This window comes from Mastomys coucha, unplaced genomic scaffold (genome assembly GCF_008632895.1).
Source record: "Mastomys coucha isolate ucsf_1 unplaced genomic scaffold, UCSF_Mcou_1 pScaffold20, whole genome shotgun sequence".
NCBI lineage: Eukaryota > Metazoa > Chordata > Mammalia > Rodentia > Muridae > Mastomys > Mastomys coucha.
The window spans coordinates 78,898,552-78,920,324 of record NW_022196903.1 but is presented as its reverse complement, the minus strand read 5'-3'; the positions used below and the strand labels follow the sequence as shown (position 1 = coordinate 78,920,324).

The 21,773-nt window shown below is 53.1% G+C and overlaps 2 protein-coding genes across 7 annotated transcripts in view; both read left to right on the top strand.

Annotated features, from left to right (window-relative positions):
* The window catches only part of Rab11fip5 (RAB11 family interacting protein 5), a 37,553-nt gene extending 21,391 nt beyond the window's left edge, over positions 1-16,162 (top strand). For 2 of the 4 annotated variants that reach the window (XM_031382372.1, XM_031382375.1), the window contains 5 exons: positions 2,438-2,874; positions 2,978-3,665; positions 8,717-10,717; positions 13,476-13,665; positions 13,920-16,162. In XM_031382372.1, the coding sequence (XP_031238232.1) occupies positions 2,438-2,874; positions 2,978-3,665; positions 8,717-10,717; positions 13,476-13,665; positions 13,920-14,123 (3,520 nt within the window). In that variant the 3' untranslated portion in view covers positions 14,124-16,162. The remainder of the gene's footprint in view (positions 1-2,437; positions 2,875-2,977; positions 3,666-8,716; positions 10,718-13,475; positions 13,666-13,919) is intronic. The other 2 variants (XM_031382373.1, XM_031382376.1) reach the window with 2 other exon arrangements.
* Positions 16,163-17,528: 1,366 nt separating this feature from the next.
* Sfxn5 (sideroflexin 5) overlaps positions 17,529-21,773 on the top strand; it is a 120,682-nt gene continuing 116,437 nt past the window's right edge. Inside the window, exon 1 of one of the 3 annotated variants that reach the window (XM_031382370.1) lies at positions 17,529-17,789. In XM_031382370.1, coding sequence (XP_031238230.1) covers positions 17,682-17,789 — 108 coding nt within the window. In that variant the 5' untranslated portion in view covers positions 17,529-17,681. Of the gene's footprint in view, positions 17,790-18,095; positions 18,296-21,773 lie in introns of those variants that run through there. The other 2 variants (XM_031382369.1, XM_031382368.1) reach the window with 2 other exon arrangements.

Sequence of the window (21,773 nt, the reverse complement as noted above, 5' to 3'; positions counted from 1 at the left end):
CCCTAGAGGAGATGCCCCTGGCCAGGCATCTGTCCCTGGTGGGCAGCCTCCACCATGAGCTCTTGCAGTCTCACCAGGGACGCAGAATCGAGGGAGGCATGGACCATGAAGGAGAGCCTCTGACACCATGAGCTAAAGCAACGTGAAGCTAAACCCTTGAAGCTATTTATACTAGGTAAGATAGCCTCACAGCGACTGCCATGGAACCAGGAAGCCTACCTTTTTGCATGTGTGCATGTGAGTGCAGTGCTGGTGGGGGCCAGAAGAGGGCCTCACAGCTGGAGTTACAGGGGTTAGTGAACCACTCACTGTGGATGGCTACTCTCCAAAAGCAGCCTGTGCTCTTCATAGCTGGGCTGTCTCCCTAGCTCCAGTGCTTTGCTTTTACCAGCTTTACTTTTAGATTTAGAGGAAGTCAGTTAAAGTTTGAATTTTGCCTACCACCCCACACTCCTCCCCCAAGCACCAGTGTCTTGTGTTGTTAACATCTGGCAACATCTGGCAACAGTGTGGTGCATTTGTTAAGTTTGAGAAGCTGATTACCAAAGCATCAGAGGTCTTTATTGCTTAGTTTTTGAGACAGAGCCTCAATATGTCATCCCTAGCTGGCCTATAGATCTCTGTGTAGCCCAGACTACCCCTATACTTGTGGCCATCTTGCTGTCTCCATGGCTGATTATACACCAGGGTTCGTTCTGTATGTTCCATATTCTTCAGGTGTTAAAACAAAATGACACCTATTTACTACCATGATGTCATCTGGATAGTCTAACACTACAAAAATGCCCTATTCACTGGGCAGTGGTGGCACACACCTTTAATCCCAGCACTTGGGAAGTAGAGGCAGGTGGATTTCTGAGTTCGAGGCCAGCCTAGTCTACAGAGTGAGTTCCAGGACAGCCAGGACTATACAGAGAAACCCTGTCTCGAAAACAAACAAACGGACAAAAATTTTAAAAAGAAATGCCCTACTCATTCACAAAAATGCTCTTTTCCTCCCCTGAGTCCCCTACCAACCACTGATCTCTTCCTTTGTTTCATTTTGATTTTTTAAGGGGGAAGTTGTCTCTCATAGTCTAGGCTGACCTCAAGCTTTCAGTGACCCTGCTGCCTCAGCATCCCCGGTGTAAGATGCAGGTGTGCACTGCCTGCCATGCTCTGTCCCTACCTTTCTCTCATCCTGATAGTTTTGTCTTTTCTTGAATGTCATACAGTGGAATCTATGAAGCCTTATCAAATAGGCTTCTTTCTTTCTCTTTCGTGTTTACAAATCTTCCTATGTCTTTTTGTGTCTCTGTAGCTCATTCTTGTTCATCATTGCATACAATTCCACTCTCTGCACTGGTGTGTTTGTATACTCATTTACTGAAGGGCACCTTAGCAACTTCCAAGTCTGGGCTATTACAAATCGAGGTGCTATAAACTTCTGAGAGACTTTTTTCTGGTGGACACAAGTTTGCACCTAGGCAGGTAAAACCTAAGAAGTCCACTTGCTCCCTGCATGGTAACTGTATATTCAGTTTTCTGAGAGGTAAGTGGGCATGGTGGTGCACACCGGTAAACCCAGTACCTGGGTGGTGGAGTTCACAGGAAACTGCAATCAGTTAGTGATTTCAAGGCCAGTCTGGGGTCTTCAATCCTGAAGCCATTATAGCCAGAGTAGGGGTTGTCTCTGTGACTTCCTGGGGGAGGGTATAGCTAAGGAGAATGGGCTTGGGGTGATGGGACAAGGATGTTCTCATCTTTGCCTGTCTGCTGTTCTGAGTCTAAGCCTTCCCTCCCAATCTGTAGAATGGGGATGAGCCCCTTAGGAGTACCTGCAGGATGGAGGTGGGGGAGGACGGTAGATGAAGGCACTGCACCCCAGCTCCCTCGCTTCAGGTCTCAGTCATGCCTGTCTGCTTCTCTGCCTCAGAGAAGTATTCTTGGCAGGACTTGGGGTGAGTCAGTGCATCTGTGAGGACTGTGTGTACTTGCACTGGTGTCCTGGGCCTCTGTGGGCTCTTTTTTTGGTGGCTCAGAGTAGACCTGCTGGGATTGGACAGAGCAGATAATTTGAGTCATGGATAGGGCCAGGAAACGAAACAGTTCTCAACAGGCCCAGCCTCACCCCTTTGGGCTTCAGAGTTACAAGTAGAGGGGGTGATGAGTTATTGTAGGGGGTCTCTGAGCTCTAGGAAAAGCACTGGTTGGGAGGAGCTGTGTCCTGGTCACTGCTACCTGCTCAGTGGCACCTGAAGAGCTAACTCTGGATGTGGTTTTCTCCATCATAGATCAGCTTAAGGGCATCTCAGCTATACTGGTAGTTCCAAAACCTAAGCTTATGTGCCAGAGCAGGAGCTGCTGCTGCTGGTGGGTGTGGCTGTGGCTGTCCTGGGAAGTAAGAAGGGATTCTGAGGTGCCTGTGACCAGAGCTCTGCCCTGCTTCTTCTCCCAGGTGGTACAAGCTACACTCCAAGCCAGGCAAGAAGGAGAAGGAGCGTGGTGAGATCCAGGTGACCATCCAATTTACACGAAACAACCTGAGCGCCAGCATGTTTGATCTCTCCATGAAGGACAAGCCACGGTCTCCCTTCAGCAAGCTCAAGGACAAAGTGAAGGGCAAGAAGAAGTATGATCTTGAGTCTGCCTCAGCGATTCTTCCAAGCAGCGCCCTGGAGGACCCTGAGTTAGGCAGCCTGGGCAAGATGGGCAAAGCCAAAGGTTTCTTCCTCCGCAACAAGCTACGCAAGTCCTCGCTCACACAGTCCAACACCTCTCTGGGCTCTGACAGCACCTTGTCCTCCACTAGTGGCAGTCTGGTCTACCAGGGCCCTGGGGCCGAGCTCCTCACCCGCTCACCAAGCCACAGCAGCTGGATGTCCACTGATGGTGGTGAGCAAAGGGAGGCGGGGGTGGGGAGGCTCCTCCCGGGTGGTAAGGAAGGAGGGAAACAGGGCTCCTCTTCCAAGTGCTGACGGTCACATTTCCTTTCCAGGTAGGGACTCTATACAGTCCCCCAAGCTGCTCACCCATAAGAGGACATACAGCGATGAGGCCAGCCAGGTTCGAGCAGCTCCTCCCCGGGCCCTTCTTGAGCTCCAAGGCCACCTTGATGGTGCCTCCCGTTCTTCCCTCTGCGTCAATGGGAGCCATGTGTACAATGAGGAACCTCAGCCCCTCTTACGGCACCGCAGCTCCATCTCAGGCCCCCTTCCGCCCTCAAGCTCCTTACACAGTGTCCCACCTCGGTCCTCTGAGGAGGGGTCTCGGTCCTCGGATGACTCTTGGGGCAGAGGCAGCCACGGCACCAGCAGTTCAGAGGTAGTGCTTGGACAGGAGGAGCTGAGCAAGCAAGCCAAAGTGCTCGCTCCAGGGGCCGGTTGCACTGGAGAGGAGGAGGGGACCCGGCCACCCGAGGGAAAGCCGGTCCAGGTTGCCACACCCATGGTGGCATCCTCTGAGGCTGTAGCAGCAGAAAAGGAGCGGAAGCCACGAATGGGGCTCTTCCATCACCACCACCACCAAGGGCTGAGTCGGAATGAGCTGGGGCGCCGTGGCTCAGTCGGGGAGAAAGGGGGTCCTTCCCTGGGGACCTCTCCCCACCATTCATCCACCGGGGAGGAAAAGGCCAAGAGTAGCTGGTTTGGCCTGAGAGAATCCAAGGAACCAACTCAGAAGCCCAGGTACATGTTTAGCAAGGCTGCTCTTTTGCTCTGTTGAAGGGGACTGGGTGTTTGGCCCCTGGGGCCAGGGGCTGGGAGGAGCAGGGAGCAGGCTGCCTGAGCTCTAGCTTTGCATGGTTAAGTGGGGGATCTTGTCTTCCTGAGCCAAGGCTTGTACTGTGCCTACTGACACGGGTGAGTAGCAAGGGCACTGTGCCATGAGGGTCCTGTGGCTCAAGGTGGGCCCAGGCCCTGATGCTTGCGTTGGTAGTACAAAGGAAGGGAGAGGGATTTGTGTGGCTTGTTGCTTTCCTGACCTGTCTCTTGCTTTCTCACCTCAAGGTAAGGAAGCCTTGAGACTGGGGACTGTCCCTTCAGGCACTTCCCCCTGAAGTTAGATAGACGACTCCCTTTGGTACCTACCTGGCTCTGGGATCTTGTCCCCTTGAGGGATAAGAGTTAAATATTGCTGCTGGACCCTCCCTCCTTGCCTAGTTGTTTCTTAGCCTGGAAAGAGACCATGGCACCTCCCTTGAATAAACCCCTTCCCCTCACCAAGGCCTAGTGTTTCTTGACCTTGGGGCATACTCTGCTGGGAATGTGGTCACTGTTAGTGACACCATGCTTAGATCTCTCCTTTGGTCCTGGTCAGAGCCTCTGACCCCTTCTGAGGCAGAGCAGCTGCTGAATTGTTTGGCAGGGTCCTAAGGAGGGTCTCCATGGGTAGGTCACAGAAATCTGTCTTGCTGCCCAGCATTGGTGGCAGTCCCAGCTAGTGTCTTGAAGCCAGTTGTTCCTCCCTCCACAAGTCTCCCTCTCTCATACAGTGTATAGAGAAGGCTGGGCCCAGCTGTGAAGATGCCATGCCCCTTTCCCAGCAGAATGGAGGGGCAGGACCCTGAAACTCTAACTTTACCTCTAGTTTCCTTCCACCGTTTTCCTTGTGCTTCTCTGCCTCCTTAACTCGGGTCAGTGGTGGACAGAAGGAAGGGGGATTTCTGTCCTGCCCTTGTTTGGTTTTGGATTCTGTCACAGGCTGGGTTACCTAAACACCCTGGTTTCCTGCCCTGGCCCTGTTTGTAGGTGGCAGCCTGACAGTAGGCCCTGGGCCAAGCATCCAGGTAGGGCAAGAGGGCCCACCCTCAGGGACTGTGAGCCCCAGAAGCATGCTAACTGTGGGCCCCTGAAGCAGGAGGGGAAGCTGGCCCCAGAGCTGTTCTTGGTTGGAATTCTTGCTTAGAGTTCTAGGGAGAGAGCTGAGAGACCAGGCAGCTCACGGCAGCACCTGCAGGTTAGAATCAGAACTAGTTACAACTAGAAGAGGATCTCCACCTGGGACTGGGAGAGCCAACCAGCCCAAAGGGACCCCTGTGCCCTGGGGCTACTGTCACAAAGCCTGAAAGGTTGTTTTGAGTAAGAGCAGCAGCGCCCTCTAGTGACTCTGTGGCACTTGTGCTCTGTGGAGAGGCTTAAGGGAGTGTTGTAGAATTCAGTAGCTAGCAAGATGATTCTAGAGGCCCTCCTGACACAGTATACCTCTGACATGTGGCTCTTACCCTTGATCGCTACATATGTGAGGCTGAAAGGAGTTGGGACTGAGCCTTATCTGGGCCACAGGGCCTGCTGAGCCCTTGGGTTTGGGCTGTGGCATGGCTTTGTCCTGTGCTTGAGTTAACACAGGCCATACATGTTAAGTCTTCTAGTGTCCCCAGATAGGGCCTTTGTTTTTGCTCCTTTTCCCCACAGCAACTTTGAACACAGGAGGGGATCAAATATGAGTGTGAAAATACATTTAACTGGGGTGTGTGTGGGGGGGTGGGGGTGGTCAGGAATCGGGTGCCGCAGTGAATCAGGGGTGTTGTTAAATAGCTTTTAGCACTTCTGTCCCCCTGAAGCATGGTAGACAGATGTTAGTGGTTGCAGAAAGGGTGGGCCATCTCAGTGCTCTCTGGCTAGCCTTAGCATATTTCCTAGAATAATTACTCTGTTAGTAGTGATCTGGTTTTGGAAGATGGATGCTAGGGTCTCTGCCTAAGCTTAGAAGACTGCTCTGCATCTCCTCATTGCATCCTGCTAGTAAGAGGGTAATCGCACCACCTGGACATGATTTCTGGGAACTGGAGCCCATCTTAGGAGGTGGCAGGAGCTTCCAAGGTCAGGAAGGATGGCTGGCCAGAGGACACATTGTATGCAGGTAGTGTCTTGAAGGCTGGCTTTAACCTTTGAGGACTGGTGGGTAGCTTTCATAGAGCCACTTGTCACCTCTATGACTAGTGTTTGGAACACAGAGATCATTTCAGCCCAAGGAAGCCCCAGGTAGTAGTGAATCCTGCTTTCTACAGAGATGGCCCCAGGGCATGGTTTTTAAGGTCAGCTGGGAGTGGCAGCACATGCCTGTGATCCCAGCAGTCAGGAGGTCCTGGCAAGAGGATTTCTGAGTTTGGGGTCAGCCTGGGCTCCCAGAGAGACACTATCTCAGAAAACTTTGAAGAGTAGAGAGGAACATAGCAGTGAATTGGTGTTTCACGTAAAGTGGCAGCTTCAACCAATTGTCCTATGGTTTCTGCAGGCCATGAAGTTTACTCCCATGGGTTGAAGGGACACAGTTGCTTGGACTTGTCTCTTCTCTTCCCAGAATTTGGCCTTGAGAGAAACAAGTCAGCATATGTTGTCCCCTACTGCTTGGGAGGGGAGGCTGTGCTAGGCTGGCTGGGTAGGCTCCAGGGTGCAGTGGCATTCTTGGGGCACAGCCTGCACAGAAGACCATGTGTACTGGTGGGGCGGGAGTCTTCCACCGATGACCTGCAGAATGTGTGCTTGGTTGCTAGAGGGATGGCTCAGGTGTTAAAGGCCATGCCCACAGCCAAAAGAATGTGTGCTAGGGTGTGGAGCAGGGAGAGTGAAGATGGAGGGGTTCTGAAGGTGAGAACAGGCAAGATGTTAGCAAGCCCTGTTGGCTCAGGGAAACCCGTTGGGCCTGCTGCCTAGAACCCTGGCCTCAAGAGAGAGCCCTTTGCTGATTCCATATCAACCAGTTTCTGTGCATCTCTGGGGAATTATGGTGGGGAGGAGCCTGCTGACAGAGCCTGGGGCTCCTACTCTGCTTCCCTAATGTCCTTCTCCCTGAAGTCTTGACTGGCAGCAGATTGCGGCAAGCCTTAGGGTGAGTGTGTGTGTATCTGGGGGGGAGGGCGGGGAACAGTGCCAGGTAGGGCCAAGCAATGCTGATGGTCACTGTGGCTACTCATGAGAAGCATAAAGAGAGGCTAGTTCAGAGTGCCCCAGCCCTTTTCTGGGATGCAGCTTAGGAGAAATGGATGCTCCAGGCAGGGCTTTGACCCTGGTGGTAGTGTGTAGCTTCTTGTTCCCCTAACTCTCAGGGGTCAACCTGGGCCTTTGCCCTAGGACCTACCTGGTCTGAAGGGAGAAGAATCTGTGGGGGTGGGGGCATCTGTGGGGGTGAGGGCATCTGTGAGGTGACTCCCTAGGCAGAGTTCTTCCCTTTTCAGTGTCTTTTCACTGTTTTGTTTGTAGAAGCAGAGCCAGAAGCTGGGAGCTGGAGGTGGGACATGGGAACTTTGTCTCCCCTTTTTCTTCATCTTTGTCTAGAGGCGGGAATCAGTCTAGAGACTGAGAATCTATTCTCCAGCTTGGTTGAGGGAGAAATAGGTCATAAGAATCTTTGAAAGCTGGATTTTAAAAAATTATCTTTTTTAAAAAATTGAAATGTAACTCTGGCTGACCCTGGAGCTTGTTATGTAGACCAGGCTGCCCTCAACTCAAGAGAGATCCTCCTGCCTCCACCTCCCAAGTACTGGGTTTAAAGGTGTGCCACCACACCTAGCCTTTACTTGTTTATTATTTATTTATTTATTAATTTATTTATTTTTAAACTCAATGTATCATAGGCTACCTTTGAACTTGCTATGTATCTGAAGATTACCTTGAACTTGTGGTCTTCTTGATCAGTCCTAGGATTGCAGGCTTGTGCTGGCATGGCTGGTTAATGCACTGCTGGGAATGGAGCTCAGAGCTTCATGCATGTTAGGCAAACATGACATCAACTAAAGCTCCAGCCTCCTTTAATTTTTTTGGTTGGCAGCGTGTGGTATGGTCTAGGATGGCCCTGTGGTGAGGATGGCCCTTGCTTCTGCTCCTCCCGCTGGCACCGTGTTTAGCTTTAGAAGCTGAATCCTTAGGAGAATCTGGCTGTGTCCTGCTGGGGAAGCTGACCTTGTCCCCTTGGCCTCTGGCTGACCTGGACTCTTTCCTGTTGTCCGCCAGGCACCATGTACAGCCTGTCTAGTTTAGACCTTGAGTTCCTGGAGGAGCGTGGCAAGCTCCAGCTCTTGCCCTCCTGCCGCAGCACACCTGTCATTATGGTGGGCTGGCAGAGCCTGGCTTCAACCAGCTGCTGTGGCTCATCACCGGTGCTTTCTGTGAAGCGGGACAGGTGGATATGAGGAGCTTCCCCAGATGTTCTCATTTAGGTGGGAGGGGTGAAGTAAGGGGACTCCAGGAGCTTAGAGAACTGAAGAACTGTGAGGAGGGACCCTGCTGGAGAGCAGGTGTGAGGCCACCAACATTGGGGTCTGACAGCAAGCTCAGCCACAGGCCGCTGCCCATCTGCATGCACGGTGTCCCGGGGAAGTAAAGGCTCCTAGACCAGTGTGTGTGTACTCCATAGGCTGGCCCACAAGAGGGGTAAGATGAGGCTGCTATCTGCTGTAGGAGAGTAACTCCTTATCCAGTTATTCTGCCCCTCCTTGTGTGCCTGATGACAGTCTCATCCTTATCCCTGCCTGCAAAAGCTCAGGAAAGTATAGTCTGTTTCAGTCTGCAACCCAGGCCCCTGCTTGGTTTTCTTATGCTGTCTTTGTCCATGAGCTCTCCCACCATCCTTCCTTTTGGTGCCTCATAATTCATTTGGTTCCATGGGTCATGTGGCTACATATAGCCCACATGCTGGTGTGCACCTGGCCTGGTGGAAATGGGGGGAGGGATGGTACTTGGCCGGGATATTTCCAGTCTCAGCATTAACCAGGAGGCTCATGGTTTTGTCTTCTCCACAGCCTGGACGTGTCTCCTCAGGTAGAATCTGACCCAGCTGCTCCTCACCCCTGCTCCCCCCAGGCTCTGGCCCCCCCTCCTGCTCCCGCTGCTGCTCCCATGCTAAGCACTAACCTTTTTGCAGCCACCTCCCCTGCCGCTGCCACTGCTGCTGCTGCCACCATTGTCCTTGAAGCCACCCCATCCGGATTCTTGGGGGTCACCAACCCGTTCCTCAACTCCTTGCAGAGCAACCCCTTCTTCGAGGATCTCAAAGCCGACATAGCACTAAATTCTCCTTCACCTGCTCCCTCTCTCCCCAGTGCCTCGAGGGCCAGCCTGGCCCCCCTGGCCTCCCCTGGGAAAGCCCTGCCTGAGTGGGACGACACCTTCAACATCTTTGCTGCTGGCAGGCTGCAGCAAGAGGCCAGGAGTGGGATCCTGGTCCCTGCAGGAATGGGGCTGGAGGAGGATGGGCTGCAAGACCCAGGCCCTAGGACCATGGCAGTGAAAGCGACAGAGCCCCAGGAAGAGCCTGTGGGAGGAAGAGGAGGAAGCAGCATATGGCTAGAGCCCAAGGCTTCTGTGGACTCAGAAGTGGACCAGCCAAGCCCAAGTATTTCTGACCCAGGACCCCTTGGGTCTTCAGGGACCGGTCCATCCTCCAGAGCAGCCCAGTTGCACCCACAAGCCTCAGCTTCAACACCAGACCGGGAGCTTCCTGTCTCAGAAGGGGGAGCGGGGCAGAGTCCAGCAGATAGTGGGGCATCTCTGTTCAGCTCCCCAGAAGTTCTCAGTGTGTGGGAGAGATTTCCTGGTTCAGATGGCACTCCTGCAGGCCAGGATGAGGAGGTCCCCCAAGATGGAAGCCAGCTTTTCCAGGAGCTGAACACAGTGGAGGATTCCTGGCCTTGGGATGTGATCACCATTTCTCCTACAGCAGAGGATGCTTCACCTGTCATAAAGGGAGAATCCGATGGGGTACTTTCTCCCCAGGTGCAGCCTGAATCTCCAGATACTGTGCCCCCCATGGGGAGTGAAGGGCTCCCTGCATTGCGGCTGGAGCCAGAGCCTGAGCAGGGATTGGATGAGGGGCCATGGCTTGGCCCACCACCTCCCAAGCCACCACGCCTCTTCACGCCCACCAATTCTCAGGTGGAGGAGGAGGACAAAGAGGAGGAAGAGAATGCTACAGGGGGGCTAAGTAGCAGGGGGCCAGGGGTAGAAGAAGATAGCACCCCAAGTGCATTGGTTATTGGTGTCCAAGAGTCTAAGGAGGAGGGGGTAAATCCAGAGTTGGAGGAATTGCATAGACTGCCCTCTGGAACCCTGGTAGGTGAGCTGGAACTTGAAGATCCAGTAGGAGAAACTGGTGGCTCTGTGTTTGGGCCCTGTCTACCTAGGCCCACCAGCTTCCCTGAGGGGCCTGTCCCCAGATCCCAAAACTCAACAAGCTCAACTCTGCTGAGTCAGAAGGTCTTGGGGACCTCAGAAACAGGTGAGAGCTTTGAAACCCAGAGCCAGGAGCTAGCCAAAGAGGGGTTTGGGCCTCTCTCAGTCCCCTCCCAGCAGACAAATCTGTGGGCCAAGGAAGAGGAGGAGGAGGAGGAGGAAGAGGAGGAGGAGGTCTCCAACCCCTTCTTTCGTCAGGAAAGCCAAGATCCCCCCAGCCTCCCATCCATATCACCACCAGGGTCAAGGGGATCCTCAACCCACTCTGGTCCAGAAGAGTTGCCCACACCCCCAGAACCTGCCTTCCCACCTCCCCCTCTCCCACCCTGGGCCAGCCACCGCCATGGTGTGCCAGGCCCTCCATGCCCTCCCCTGCCTATAGCCTGGCCCTTGACCTCTTCTTCCTCACATCCCGAGGAATCAGCTTCACCCCTTGGTCCCCCTGAGCTCTCCCCCACCGGGGGCTCCCCTACACCATATGGGGAAGACCACGCTGCAGCCACCCCAGCCTCCCCGCTTGTGCTTCTGCCCCTGGAGACACGGCCAGCTGAGGAGCCCCAGCCCAGCGGCAGGTGAGCATCCACCCAGAACCCTTCCCAAGAGGAAAGTGGGTGGGAAGTGACACGGGAGTGGAAGTATTTCACTGTCTAGCTTCATGTTTGCTGAGGGCACATGGTAAGGGTCTCCTCTATTTGGAGGCAGGTGGTGAAAGCTTTGAAGCCATACACTTCTGTAGGACCAGCTCTGACTTTGTTTACTCATGGGACATCTGTGTGGCCCTACAAGCTGGGGGTTTGGGAAATAGCACCTGATAAGGATAGGGGTTGAGGAATGAGATCGGAGAGAGTCAGTGTGCCCTGGCAGGAGATGGGAATGAGAGCCGCATCAACTGTACAAAAATGCCATGGGGGAATGGGGTTCCACAAAATGGTGATACTTCTTCAGGTAACAGGCAGTAGCGGGACCCAAGCAGTTTTCTGTGCAAGTAGGATGAGTTAGCAGAGAACTGGCAGAAGGTCTGGGTCTTAAAGAGGAAGCTGAAGGCAGGCTCAGAGGACAGGAAAGGAAGCTGCCCTCAAATGCTTTCCATACCTAAAGCTCCTAGAAAGGCTTTCCAGCGGCAGCAGGCACCTCACTGACTTGCTTTGTTGGTTTTCTGGGCTGGGCTCCCATCTGTTCAGGGCAGCTGAGTGGACAGTTGATGCCTCTCTGGCTGTGGTCTCTATGGAATGATGCCTGGGTAGAACGGAGGGTGACGAGAGTGATGAGACTTGGGATCAGGGCTCAGTGAGAGTGACCCAGCAGGGGCAGCGGGTCAGGATCTAGCCCTGGACTCTGAGGCCCCCCAGCCTGCTCAGGCTCCTGCTGGCTCGTATGTCTAGGGTTGCTGAGCAAGCATATGTTTTGTGCCAGAGCTAAGGTATGCCTAGTCCAGGTGGATGATCAGGGAGCTCTCAGTGAGGGAAACAGTAGGGCCTGCTGGTGACACCCAGAGGTGGGCGGGCCGTGCCCCTTTGTATAGTGAAAGAGCTGGTGGCTATAGTTTCCTCATTTCCTATGACTGTGTCCTCATCTAGCCACATCTTGATTTATACTCACAGGGTTTCTTTTCAGAATTGGTTTCATTTCATATGTATATGTGAAGTGATGGTCATATAGAACTGTCCCTATTTCTCAGATGAGTGTGGGGGTGGTTCAGGCTGTGAGCCTAGCACTCCAGCTGCTTGCTGAGAGGGTACCTCAGTGCACTAAGGGTGGCTGTTGAGACAGGCAGCCTTGCAGCTGCTGTCATACGATCTCTAGTGCAGACTCCCAGGTGAGAGGATTAGGTGAAGGCCTGGTGAAGTGACTCCTAGGGAAGCTCCCTCCCTGTGGGGGTACTGGATATGCTTTCACATTTGTGGGGCTAAACACCAGCCCTGTCGTGAGGAGCAGGGCTATTTCTTGGGGTCATCCTGAGCCTATGCTGGGTCCTGGGGGCTAAGACTAAGTGGCTTTGCTTTCTATCCTTTGCCTGAAGGCCTGGAGTCTCTATAGGTTGAATGGATTTATGAGGTTCCCCCAGGACAGGTTAGCTGATTTATGATCCTGATGCTTCCAGCTTATATAACTGTTGCAGGTGTCAGGTGCTAAGGCATCCCAGGAGAGGGTTATCTTAGCTCTCAGGATCACTAGGTTTCCTGGAGGAGGTGAGCTTGCATAGCTTTGACACAGTAGTAGGAACTAGGTTAGTGGGAGGAAGGGTAAAGGAATATCTTTTGGCAGAGGGATTGACGAGGCTAGCCATGAATTCCTGGTGCTTCTGCCTCTACTGTGCTATTATTATAGGTGTGTACCACAGTGGCTAGCTAGGCTTTGTGAAGGTCAAAAGATCGGTGTTGTTTATGACTGAGGACGGGGTAGTTGTGGGTCAGGAGGCACAGGCAGAGTCCTCGTTGTCCTAGAATCTGTGATCTTACCTAGAAAGGAGACACTAAAGGAATTTTCAGACATGGAAAGCCACTACTTGTCTCTTAGAATAGGGAGTGGATGGCCGGAGGGCAGATGCAGCTAGGTGAGGAGAGGGGTGAGGCTGAAGAGGATGAGTTGGAGGGCCTTCCAGAGGCTGCTCCTGGAAAAGGCAGGTGCGAGGGGAACTAGGTACATCCAGGAGGACCAGGGAAGCAGCTGGCCTACAGGTAACAGCTGGATTGCAGCTGGCGAGATGCAGGGTGTCCAGGAGAAGAAGCCAGTGAACTAGAGTTTAGACTGAGGAGGCTGGTAGAGGTCAGGACACTAGCTGCAGGTCGTTGAAGAAGGGGAGAGGTGGGTAGCTGTCGGCTCAGAGAAGTGAAGGAAGGGACGCAGCAGATTTCCTTGGCCTGGGTATCAGCATTGAGGTCTTAGTCTGAGCACTCAAGGAAAGTGAGAGGTCAGAAAAGGAAAGCAGGCAGCCCCATGCTCAGGACTGGGCTGTGGGAGGAGGCAGGGTCAAGGTCAAGAGGTTTTGCAGGCCTATCCCAAAGCTCAATGTAAGCCATTAGCAGAGAGAGGTGAAGACAAGGGAGCACTGTAGTCGGTGTAGGTGTCTCTTGCTCTTAACCCTGAAGTTCTCACACCCCCAGTCTTGAGTGGGACACTAGATGTGTAGAAGACAAGGGAAGGGAAATGGCTGGCTGAGACTGGTCACAGGAGTCTCAGTACAAGAGTTTGTAGGCCAGTTTTCCATGCTGGATTGCGGGCTGGTGGGTTGAAGAGGGTAGGATGCTGCGTCCTGAGACATCATAGAGACTGGTGTAACCTTTGTGCTGCCTTCTGTCCCTGCAGCTCACATCCTGTTTGTCTTTGCAGTCCCCATCCTGTGAAACCCCTCACTGCTGCCCCTGTGGAGGCTAGCCCCGACAGGAAACAGCCCCGTACCAGTCTGAGCACAGCCCTGAGCAGCGGACTGGAGAGGCTCAAAACTGTCACATCTGGCGGCATCCAGTCTGTGCTTCCAGCATCCCAGCTTGGCTCAACTGTGGACACCAAGAGGCCGAAGGTGAGGTGCAGCAAGGTGTTAGGGGCCAGCTGAGAGAGCAGGCAGTATGATGGACAGAGGCCAAGTGATGCCGGGGGCAGAGTGGGTAGCTGGTAGTGCCTGATGCCACAGCTCTTAAGTGGAGAGGACATCTCCAGCCATGGAGATGGGCTGCTGCCGAATCTGGAGTTCTACAGTGGGGAAACAGGCTTGGGTGGGCTAGCTGTTGGAAGATCTGGGCCTCCCCTGCTTAGTTGCCTTCTATCTGACCATAGGATTCTGCTGTGCTGGACCAGTCCGCCAAGTACTATCACCTGACTCATGATGAGCTCATTGGCCTGCTCCTGCAGCGTGAGCGTGAGCTGAGCCAGAGAGACGAGCACGTGCAGGAACTAGAGAGCTACATTGACCGGCTGCTGGTTCGGATCATGGAGACCTCGCCCACACTCCTGCAGATTTCCCCTGGCCCCCCCAAGTAACCCTTCAGTCCATCCCTGGAGGGATGGTAAGGACCTGTGTAATGCCCTCCACTGACTGCTCTCACCTGAGTAGGGCAAGCCTGCTCTCATGGTCATTCTTCTGCTCTCCTCCCCATCCTGCCTCTGCTCTGGCTGCTGGAAGGGGCCTTTGAACTCTCACTGGAGCCTTGGGTCTTTCCTACCTGCCCATTTTTACACTTGAGGTTATGGGCTCCCCCCAGAGAATTGGAACAAGGTTGTTAGCTGTCAGGATGGAGCAGGAGTGAGTTCTGGGTTCTGGGGTGAGCTGTAGTATCTAGGGCAACACTGTTGTCAGCACAGACTTAGTCACCCCATGGAGGCTGGTCAGTTGTTCCTTCTCTTGCCTGACTCTTCATCTCCATCTCCCTCTGGTACCTGGAGGGCCTCCTAGGCCACTGGGACAGGGATGGGGATTAAGCTGCTTGCTTGTCTGTGCACTGTAGACGACCAGGGCACCTATACTTCAGCCTTGCGCCTGTACCTTTAAGAGCAAGGAACCTGTGTGTTTTAGTCTTGTCTCTCTGTCTAGAGCTGTGTGTGAGCATGTGCACAGGGTGGTGGTGGTGGTATGTGCCTGTGTGTTCTTCAGCTGCGCCCTGCCCCTCTTTAGACTCTCCCACTCCATGTCCCAGTAGTGGTGGGAGGTGGGGCTGGGTGCAGAGAGAATGACTTCTTGCTCCTGCAGTCCTCCCTAACATGGGTCCCTCCAGGTTGGGGTTTTGGGCTGCTCGTGTTTTGTGGACCAGGCCTCCATGTCTGACCAGGCCTCCATGTGTCAGATGCCAAAACTGTGCTGCTGTGGGCTCGTTCTGGAAACCAATTAAAATGTGCCTTTTGTGGGTGAGGACAAGAGCCTCTGGATGTAGACGTCTCTCTGACCATGATGTCCCCTCCCTCCCTCCTGTTGACCACATGAAAATGGCTGTTGTGGTCTGGAAAGGGGGTGTGGACCAGGCTTTTTACTACCCTAAGAAGTACCTCAACTAAGGCTCTGCCAACCTGCTGCCACCGAGCCTTCTTCCCACTTCCTGGTCCTCCCTTTATACCCTTATTTGGAGCATCCTGGGATAATCTAGTGCACAGTAGGTCTGGGGCTATCCTGCACTTTTTTGTGTCTGGCCTTGGGTCCTAGTTGTGCTGAACCAGTGGGCTTATCTGAAAGTAGGAGGCTTCACTCTGCCTTAGGAGACACCTGTATTTAGGAAAATGCCTTGCAGCTCTCCAGCTGTTCTGTCCCTGCTGTACAGTCCCTCCTGCTCACCAGCCCCTCCTGCCTTGCCTGGCTTGGCTGAAGTGCATTTTGAAGTCAAGTATCTGCCCTGTGGTCCAGCTTTTAGTTTGCTTGTGAATACAGCCAGCTTCCCATGGCGTCTGTGAGGGTCCTTGGTGGCTGTGCATTACAAAGGGTATGTGTGAAGGAGGCGAGATGCTGACAGAAGATTCTTGGGCCAAGTCGGAGAGGCAGTAACTTCTTGCCAGCTGTCTCTAATGACAGGGTCATGGGTTCACTCAGAATACCTCAGGAGACTATTCTCTGTGGATGATGTCAGTCTTCTGCCAGCATAGGGCAGATGAACCCCACAATGGGGTCCCCACCATGCAGTTACCAACTATAGATCAAGTCAGATGAGGAAAGTAGCCATCAGTTCCCAGAGTTTTGGGGTGGGGGCAGCCCTTGGGTGTTGGAGGTGTCTCCTGAGGAGCAGAGTGCTCTTCTAGGTACTCCTCTGGGCTTTAATTGGTCCCAGCCCTGTCTCTCATCTTTCATCCATTCCTGCTGTTTGGCTTCCCTACATGGCCAGGGCAGGGGTGTCTTCCAGAGAGGTCCTGAACTGAGGCCAGGGTTCTGCTCATTATGTCTGCTCCTTACCACACACTGCAGAGTGCAGCCAGACAGGCAGTGAGCAGGCATAGCTCTGCTCTGCCCTTTGTCTTCCTAGTTGAAACTCCTGTCTATAAAGAGCTTGTTCTTCATGTTTTGAGCACTTTATGAAGAATAAAAAGATCATGTACTGCAACCAGCTTGTGTGTGTGTTTTGAAATGAGTGGGCAAAGAAGACTGCCTGTGGGAGAGGGCAGTGTGCTTCTCAGGTACCACCCTGAAATCACAGCCAACACTGCCTCATGCCTGTGTGCCTAGGATGCCTGTGTTCAGCAGGCATTTATCACAGGCATATTTAGTGAGTGCTGGGGCTGAGGGTGAGGGTGGATAAGGAGAGTAAGTTTTGTGATTTCTGTCCTGAAGCCACCGAGTTCAATAAGGAAAGGTAAGATACAAATCAAAAATAAGAACAGTTCTTTGGTTCATTTGTGTGTTCTGTTCCATGTGGCTCAGCTACCAGTGAGTGGATGAGCACTTGGGCCACCAATGGCTCATGCAGTGTCCAGAAGGACAAGAGGGCAACCTTAGGTTACCTCTGAATCCCACCATGAGACAGAGGCTTCTCTAGAGCCAAGGAATTATGTCCTGGGTGAAACTAGCATCTCCTGGCCCTCCATGCCCAGTGTGGCTCATAATCACATCACTGAGCTGGGGCTGCAGTTGCCATTTGGTGCCATTCTACAGGGCTGTGTGTTTATTACCCTGGTGTTCTCTGCAGCTTCCAGTGCACCCCTGTTGCTGGTCCTCAGTAATTAGGCTTAGAGGGAACCTCCTTAGGTCAAAAGAAGTAGGGTCACAGGATGCTTAAGCTCTGAATATTTGACTCACCCAATACATTTGAGCCTAGTGTGAGCCTTCCTATATCTGCATTGAAGATTTACCCCCCCCCCCCAAATACAGTAGGAAACATATTTAAGCCCATAATTTGTCTTCCAGCCGGCACCTGTAATCCTAGGACTTGGGAGGCAGAGGAGGAAGGATCATAAGTTTGAGGCCAGCCTGTGCTACATAGTTCCAGGCTAGCCTGAGCTACATGCAACGAAGCAAAAGAGAGTGCCATGTAGTACAGAATCTGGAAGCGGATTTTTGTGGAAGTAGGATGATGGAATCGAAAGCTTATGCGGAACCTAGAAAAAGAACCGCCTCAGGCCTTGATAAAAATGAGTAGAATGTTAAAGGGTCACAGCAGCATGAGCATGGCTTGTTTCAGAGAGTTGCAGAATGGCTGGAGGTAGGGTTTTGATAGAAGAAATTGTAGGAAAATCCCGCAGTGCGACTCCTTGTTGAAGGCCATCAGAATTAACCCCACTCTGCCTGGAGTCCTTGCTTGTCTGATCCCGGGTCGTGTCGGCGTTTGTAGGGGTTCCTCGTCCTAAGACTCAAGGTTGCACGTTCACCGGCACATGCATTTGCATACGTTCCCAGGACTGCGGACGCCTGCTGCTTTGGCTGTGGGAATCGAGACCAGGTCTGCGTGGGTGCAACTCTCCGCAGTCTGGGGTTGTCAGGCTCAGAGCAGAGGAAAACTACACTCCCCAGAAGGCCCTGCGCGCCCGGTTTGCTGCGGTTGCTCACGGCCAATCGGGAGAGGCAACTGTGGCGGGGGCCGAGGAGGGACATTTTAAAAGGGCTGGAGATTGCGGGCGTCAGTGGCCATGGCGGATACAGCGACCACAGCCTCGGCGGCGTCCGCGGCGGCCAGTGCCTCGAACGCCTCCACCGATGCGCCCCCTTTCCAGCTGGGCAAGCCCCGCTTCCAGCAGGTGAGGCTCGGGATGCAGCCTGCGGGTGGAAGGGAAACAGAGGGGAGGGCACCGAGCCAAATCTCTTGCAAAGTCACTTCAGCCCGAGGGTCTCCAACCCGCGGCCACCAGAGCCTACATCTAGTGCGGGGACCTTGGCTGTAGCCGCTCCTTTCCTATTGGGCAACCGGATGGGCGAGGTCTCCTTCTCTGGTTTCCTATTGGCGGGTAGCACAGTCATTCCGCGGATGCCCGCGCCCTGGCACAGCCCCCGTCCGAGTCGCTCGGTGATTGGCCACGCAGGTCGCGGTCCCGGGTCCGAGCGGTTCTGAAGGGGTCGCTCTGGGAAATGCGCCCTAGGCACAAAGTTCCATTCTTGTGTTGCACGGGCCGGCCGTATGGCCGGTACGCTTCTCAACTTCTCCCCGAGTGGGACTGACCTTCCTTGTGAGCTGCGGGACAGTCTCGGGGCAAAACTCCCTGGTCACGCCCCACGGTCATGCTCTGGTTCCTCAACCTCCAGCAAGGTGCTGTGTGTGTGTGTGTGTGTGTGTGTGTGTGTGTGCCCTAGGACGCACCGCGTGCACCGGTACAGCGACCTGATCTCCATCCGGGGGGGCCGGGGCTTCAATGATGAGACCAGCCGGCCAGCTAGTGCGCTCTGCGGGGATTCGGCTGGGGCAACGCGGGGAGATCCGGGTGCGGGGAAACGCTGTGTCATTCTCCGGAGCTGCCGCGCTCCTCCCAAGGGTCCCAAGCGCGCCCCAGTCCTACACGCGCTGCTCCCCGGCGCTGCGCAGCGCTGGCCCCATCCACACCCGCTTGGGCTCTTCAGGGTGCACCGTGGCTATAACTAACCTTACCCGGGGACGCACAAACCCAAGAAAACCGCAGGGCATCACTAACTCAGCCATGGAACCCGAGGTCCAGGTCTGTGAGCCAGGAGCCTGAGAACTTAGTTAAAACGCCGCAGACCCTCTGACTGCCTTCAGAGCTGAAGTGACCCTGGGCCTGCCAGGAGTGGGGGTAGCAGATGCGCTAGAGAAAACTTTGAAAGAAGGAAGGAAATGCTACAAAGGTGGGATGTGGCTGGGCGTAGAGGCGAGAATGGGTCCGAATTCAGCCCCCCAACTTCGTCGAGCTGAGCTTTCTGAGGATACGTCCCTAGAGTTTTTAAATGGGACTTGGTTTCTTTTTAAAAAATAGACTGTTTCAGCATGGAAGAATCTGAAGAGACTTAATGTCCCAGCTAGTGTAAAATGCCACCTATTGAGACACTGTCAGGGGTGTTTGTGCCTAACCTTGAGTGACCCTCCATTTGTCCCCACCCCCTATTCTACTCATCCTTAAGTAAGCTTGCACTCCCGACTGGGAAACACTTGCTGTCTTTGGAGCTACCACCCCAGTGGTCCTATTAGAATGCCAAACTCCCCTCTGTACCCACCCCCCACCCCCAAGTGGGAACCTCACAGATGCAGATTACTCTTCTAAAGTATTCCCTTGGCCCTTTCCTGATAAAAGGAGTTGTTGATCTTACCCCGAGGCAATTGGGCTTTTAATAACTGAGTAAGGGCTTTCTCCGGTGTCTGGGTGGCGCTTTGGGTCATCCATCTACCCAGCATTTACGGAGTACCTTGTATTGGCTTCCTGCCCTGGGCTATTCACTCTTGTGGAGTGTGCTAGGGAGGATTAGTTCCTGTTCACATCTGTGGAGTATGCAGTGGCCTCTGCTGAGGCTTCCACTGCTGGCAGCCTAGTGGCCTGCTAGGAAAGAGTGCTGAGCAGGTCTGATTCACCCATGCTGAGAACTTCTGTTTCTTCCACACCCGCTCCTCCCTCTGCAAACAGCTCAGCCTGCCACCCAAGAACTAGAGTCTTAAGCCTAGATTCTGCTCTGTAATTCTCAGCTCTCCAGCCCAGCCAGAGGGTGTGATCTCTTCTCCCCAAAAGCTCTCCTAGCCGCCCTCTCCAAGGCTAAGGCAGCCCACACCGTTTATTCTTTGGTCAATGTGGGGACCTCGGACAGGTTCCTGGGTTTCTAGTTCTGCTCTGGCCCTCTTCCAACTCCTCCCTTTTCTCTATGGCAGAGTCCCAGCAATGCAGGTCTGATCAGGTGATTCCCATACATGCAGCATCCTTTAACAGCCTGCGGTGGTTTCCTCTACTTTTGAGATATAGACCTCATATCTGAAGAGACCCAAAGTTTTGCAGGGCCCCCTCCTTGACGTTTGACTCCCCATTCACCCATTTCTTTCCACTATTCTGGCTGTTTTTAACCCTCAGGCTTATCCTGTTCTCTCCCATGCCTGGGCTACCCACTGGAGCATCTCTTGTCTCCTACTCTCAACTCTTTTTGAGCTCCTCCTCATCCCTGCATTATCCACAAATCATCATTTCCTCAAAGGAGCCTCACACCCTTGGCTTCTTTATTGCCATATGTTTCTTCCCTTTGATCATATGGGATCAGGGGCTGTGTCTATCTTCTTAAGCTGTTGTTAGGTTAGGTTATCATATTAGCATAATGTCTGGATGGATGTGGTGAGCTTTGTGAATGGGTGGGGCTTGGGTCTCCAATGGAGTTTGTGAAATTGAATTACAAGCCTTTGATTGTGGCAATTGGCCAAATTGTATCTAAATTGTTCTTTAGGAATTTTGGAAGATGGCAACATTGTTCCAGTCTTTAACAGAAAATTCTAAAGGCAGTAGTTTACCACATACTTGAATGTGGGACAGATTCCTTCTGGGGCTGGCCTCAAAAGTCTTCATGTAGCCAAGAATGACCTTGAATATCTGACCCTCCTGCCTCTACCTCCAGACATGAGCAGCCATGACCTTTATGTGGTATTGGAGCTAGAATCCAGCTTTGCGCATGCCAAGCCAGTCCTCTATCAGTGAAGTTACATCCCTTGCCTGGGCCCAGTTATCTTCCACTGGATCCTGGGTCCTGTTCTCAGTGTTTGGCGTTTAGTAGGTATCTAATGACTGCTGATAGTGGACTGCACTGGCCTGGCAAATTCTGTTGACAGTGGCTCATAAACCCTCGTCCATTCCCAGAGCCCCACCCGAAACACCCAGGGTCTCATTGTAGCCTCTTTTGGCCTCAAGCTTCCCATATAGTCACAAATGACCCCAAACTTCAGGCTTACTTGCTTCCACCTCTGAAGTGCAGAGATGACAGGTGTTCCAACAGCACACCTAGTTTTATGGGGTGCTGGGGACCAAACCCAAGGCTTTGTGCATGCTAGGCAAACACTCTACCAATTGAGATACAGCCCTAGTCCTAGTGCTTTTTGTAGGCTTGGGAGCAGAGGTCTCACTTGGCTCTGGAAGCCTTCCCTTCCCTGATCAAAGGTCTCTCTATAAAGGAGGGCAGGGGCAGAGGCAGCAACTGAGCAGGATCAGAGGACAGGGAAAGGGTGATGGATTGGTTTTGTCTATGGCTGCCTTTCTCTCCATAAAATGTTGATGGTGGACAAGCATACCCTACCCCTTTTTGAATATTGGCTTATGGAAATTTTGTGACAAGGCACAATGACTGCTAGTTTTCAGGCAACAAAGTTGCAGTTCACAAAGATTCAGGGACCTCCCAGGACAGCCTAGTTCCAGAGTCCAGGCTTAGTTATTTACTGACTTTCTTTTTTTTTCTTTTTTAGACAGGGTTTCTCTCTGTAGCCCTGGTTGTCCTGGAACTTACTTTATAGACCAGGCAAGCCTTGAATGCAGAGATCTACTTGCCTCTGCCTCCTGAGTGTTGGGATCAAAGGTGTCCACTACTACCTGGCTGCTGAGTTCATGTTTTATAGCTTTCTAAAGCAAACCAGGAGGTCCAATGAGGCTGCTCAGTGCTGCACAGGACCCTGTGGGTAGGAGAGGTACTAAAGACCCAGGGGAGATCTCTTTATGTCAGTGTTCCTTATTCTGGAGGTTTGAGCCTTTCATCTTCTAACCCCTGGCTGCTCATCTTTCAACTGCAGTTTTACCAGGTTAAGACCAATCTTATTTCAC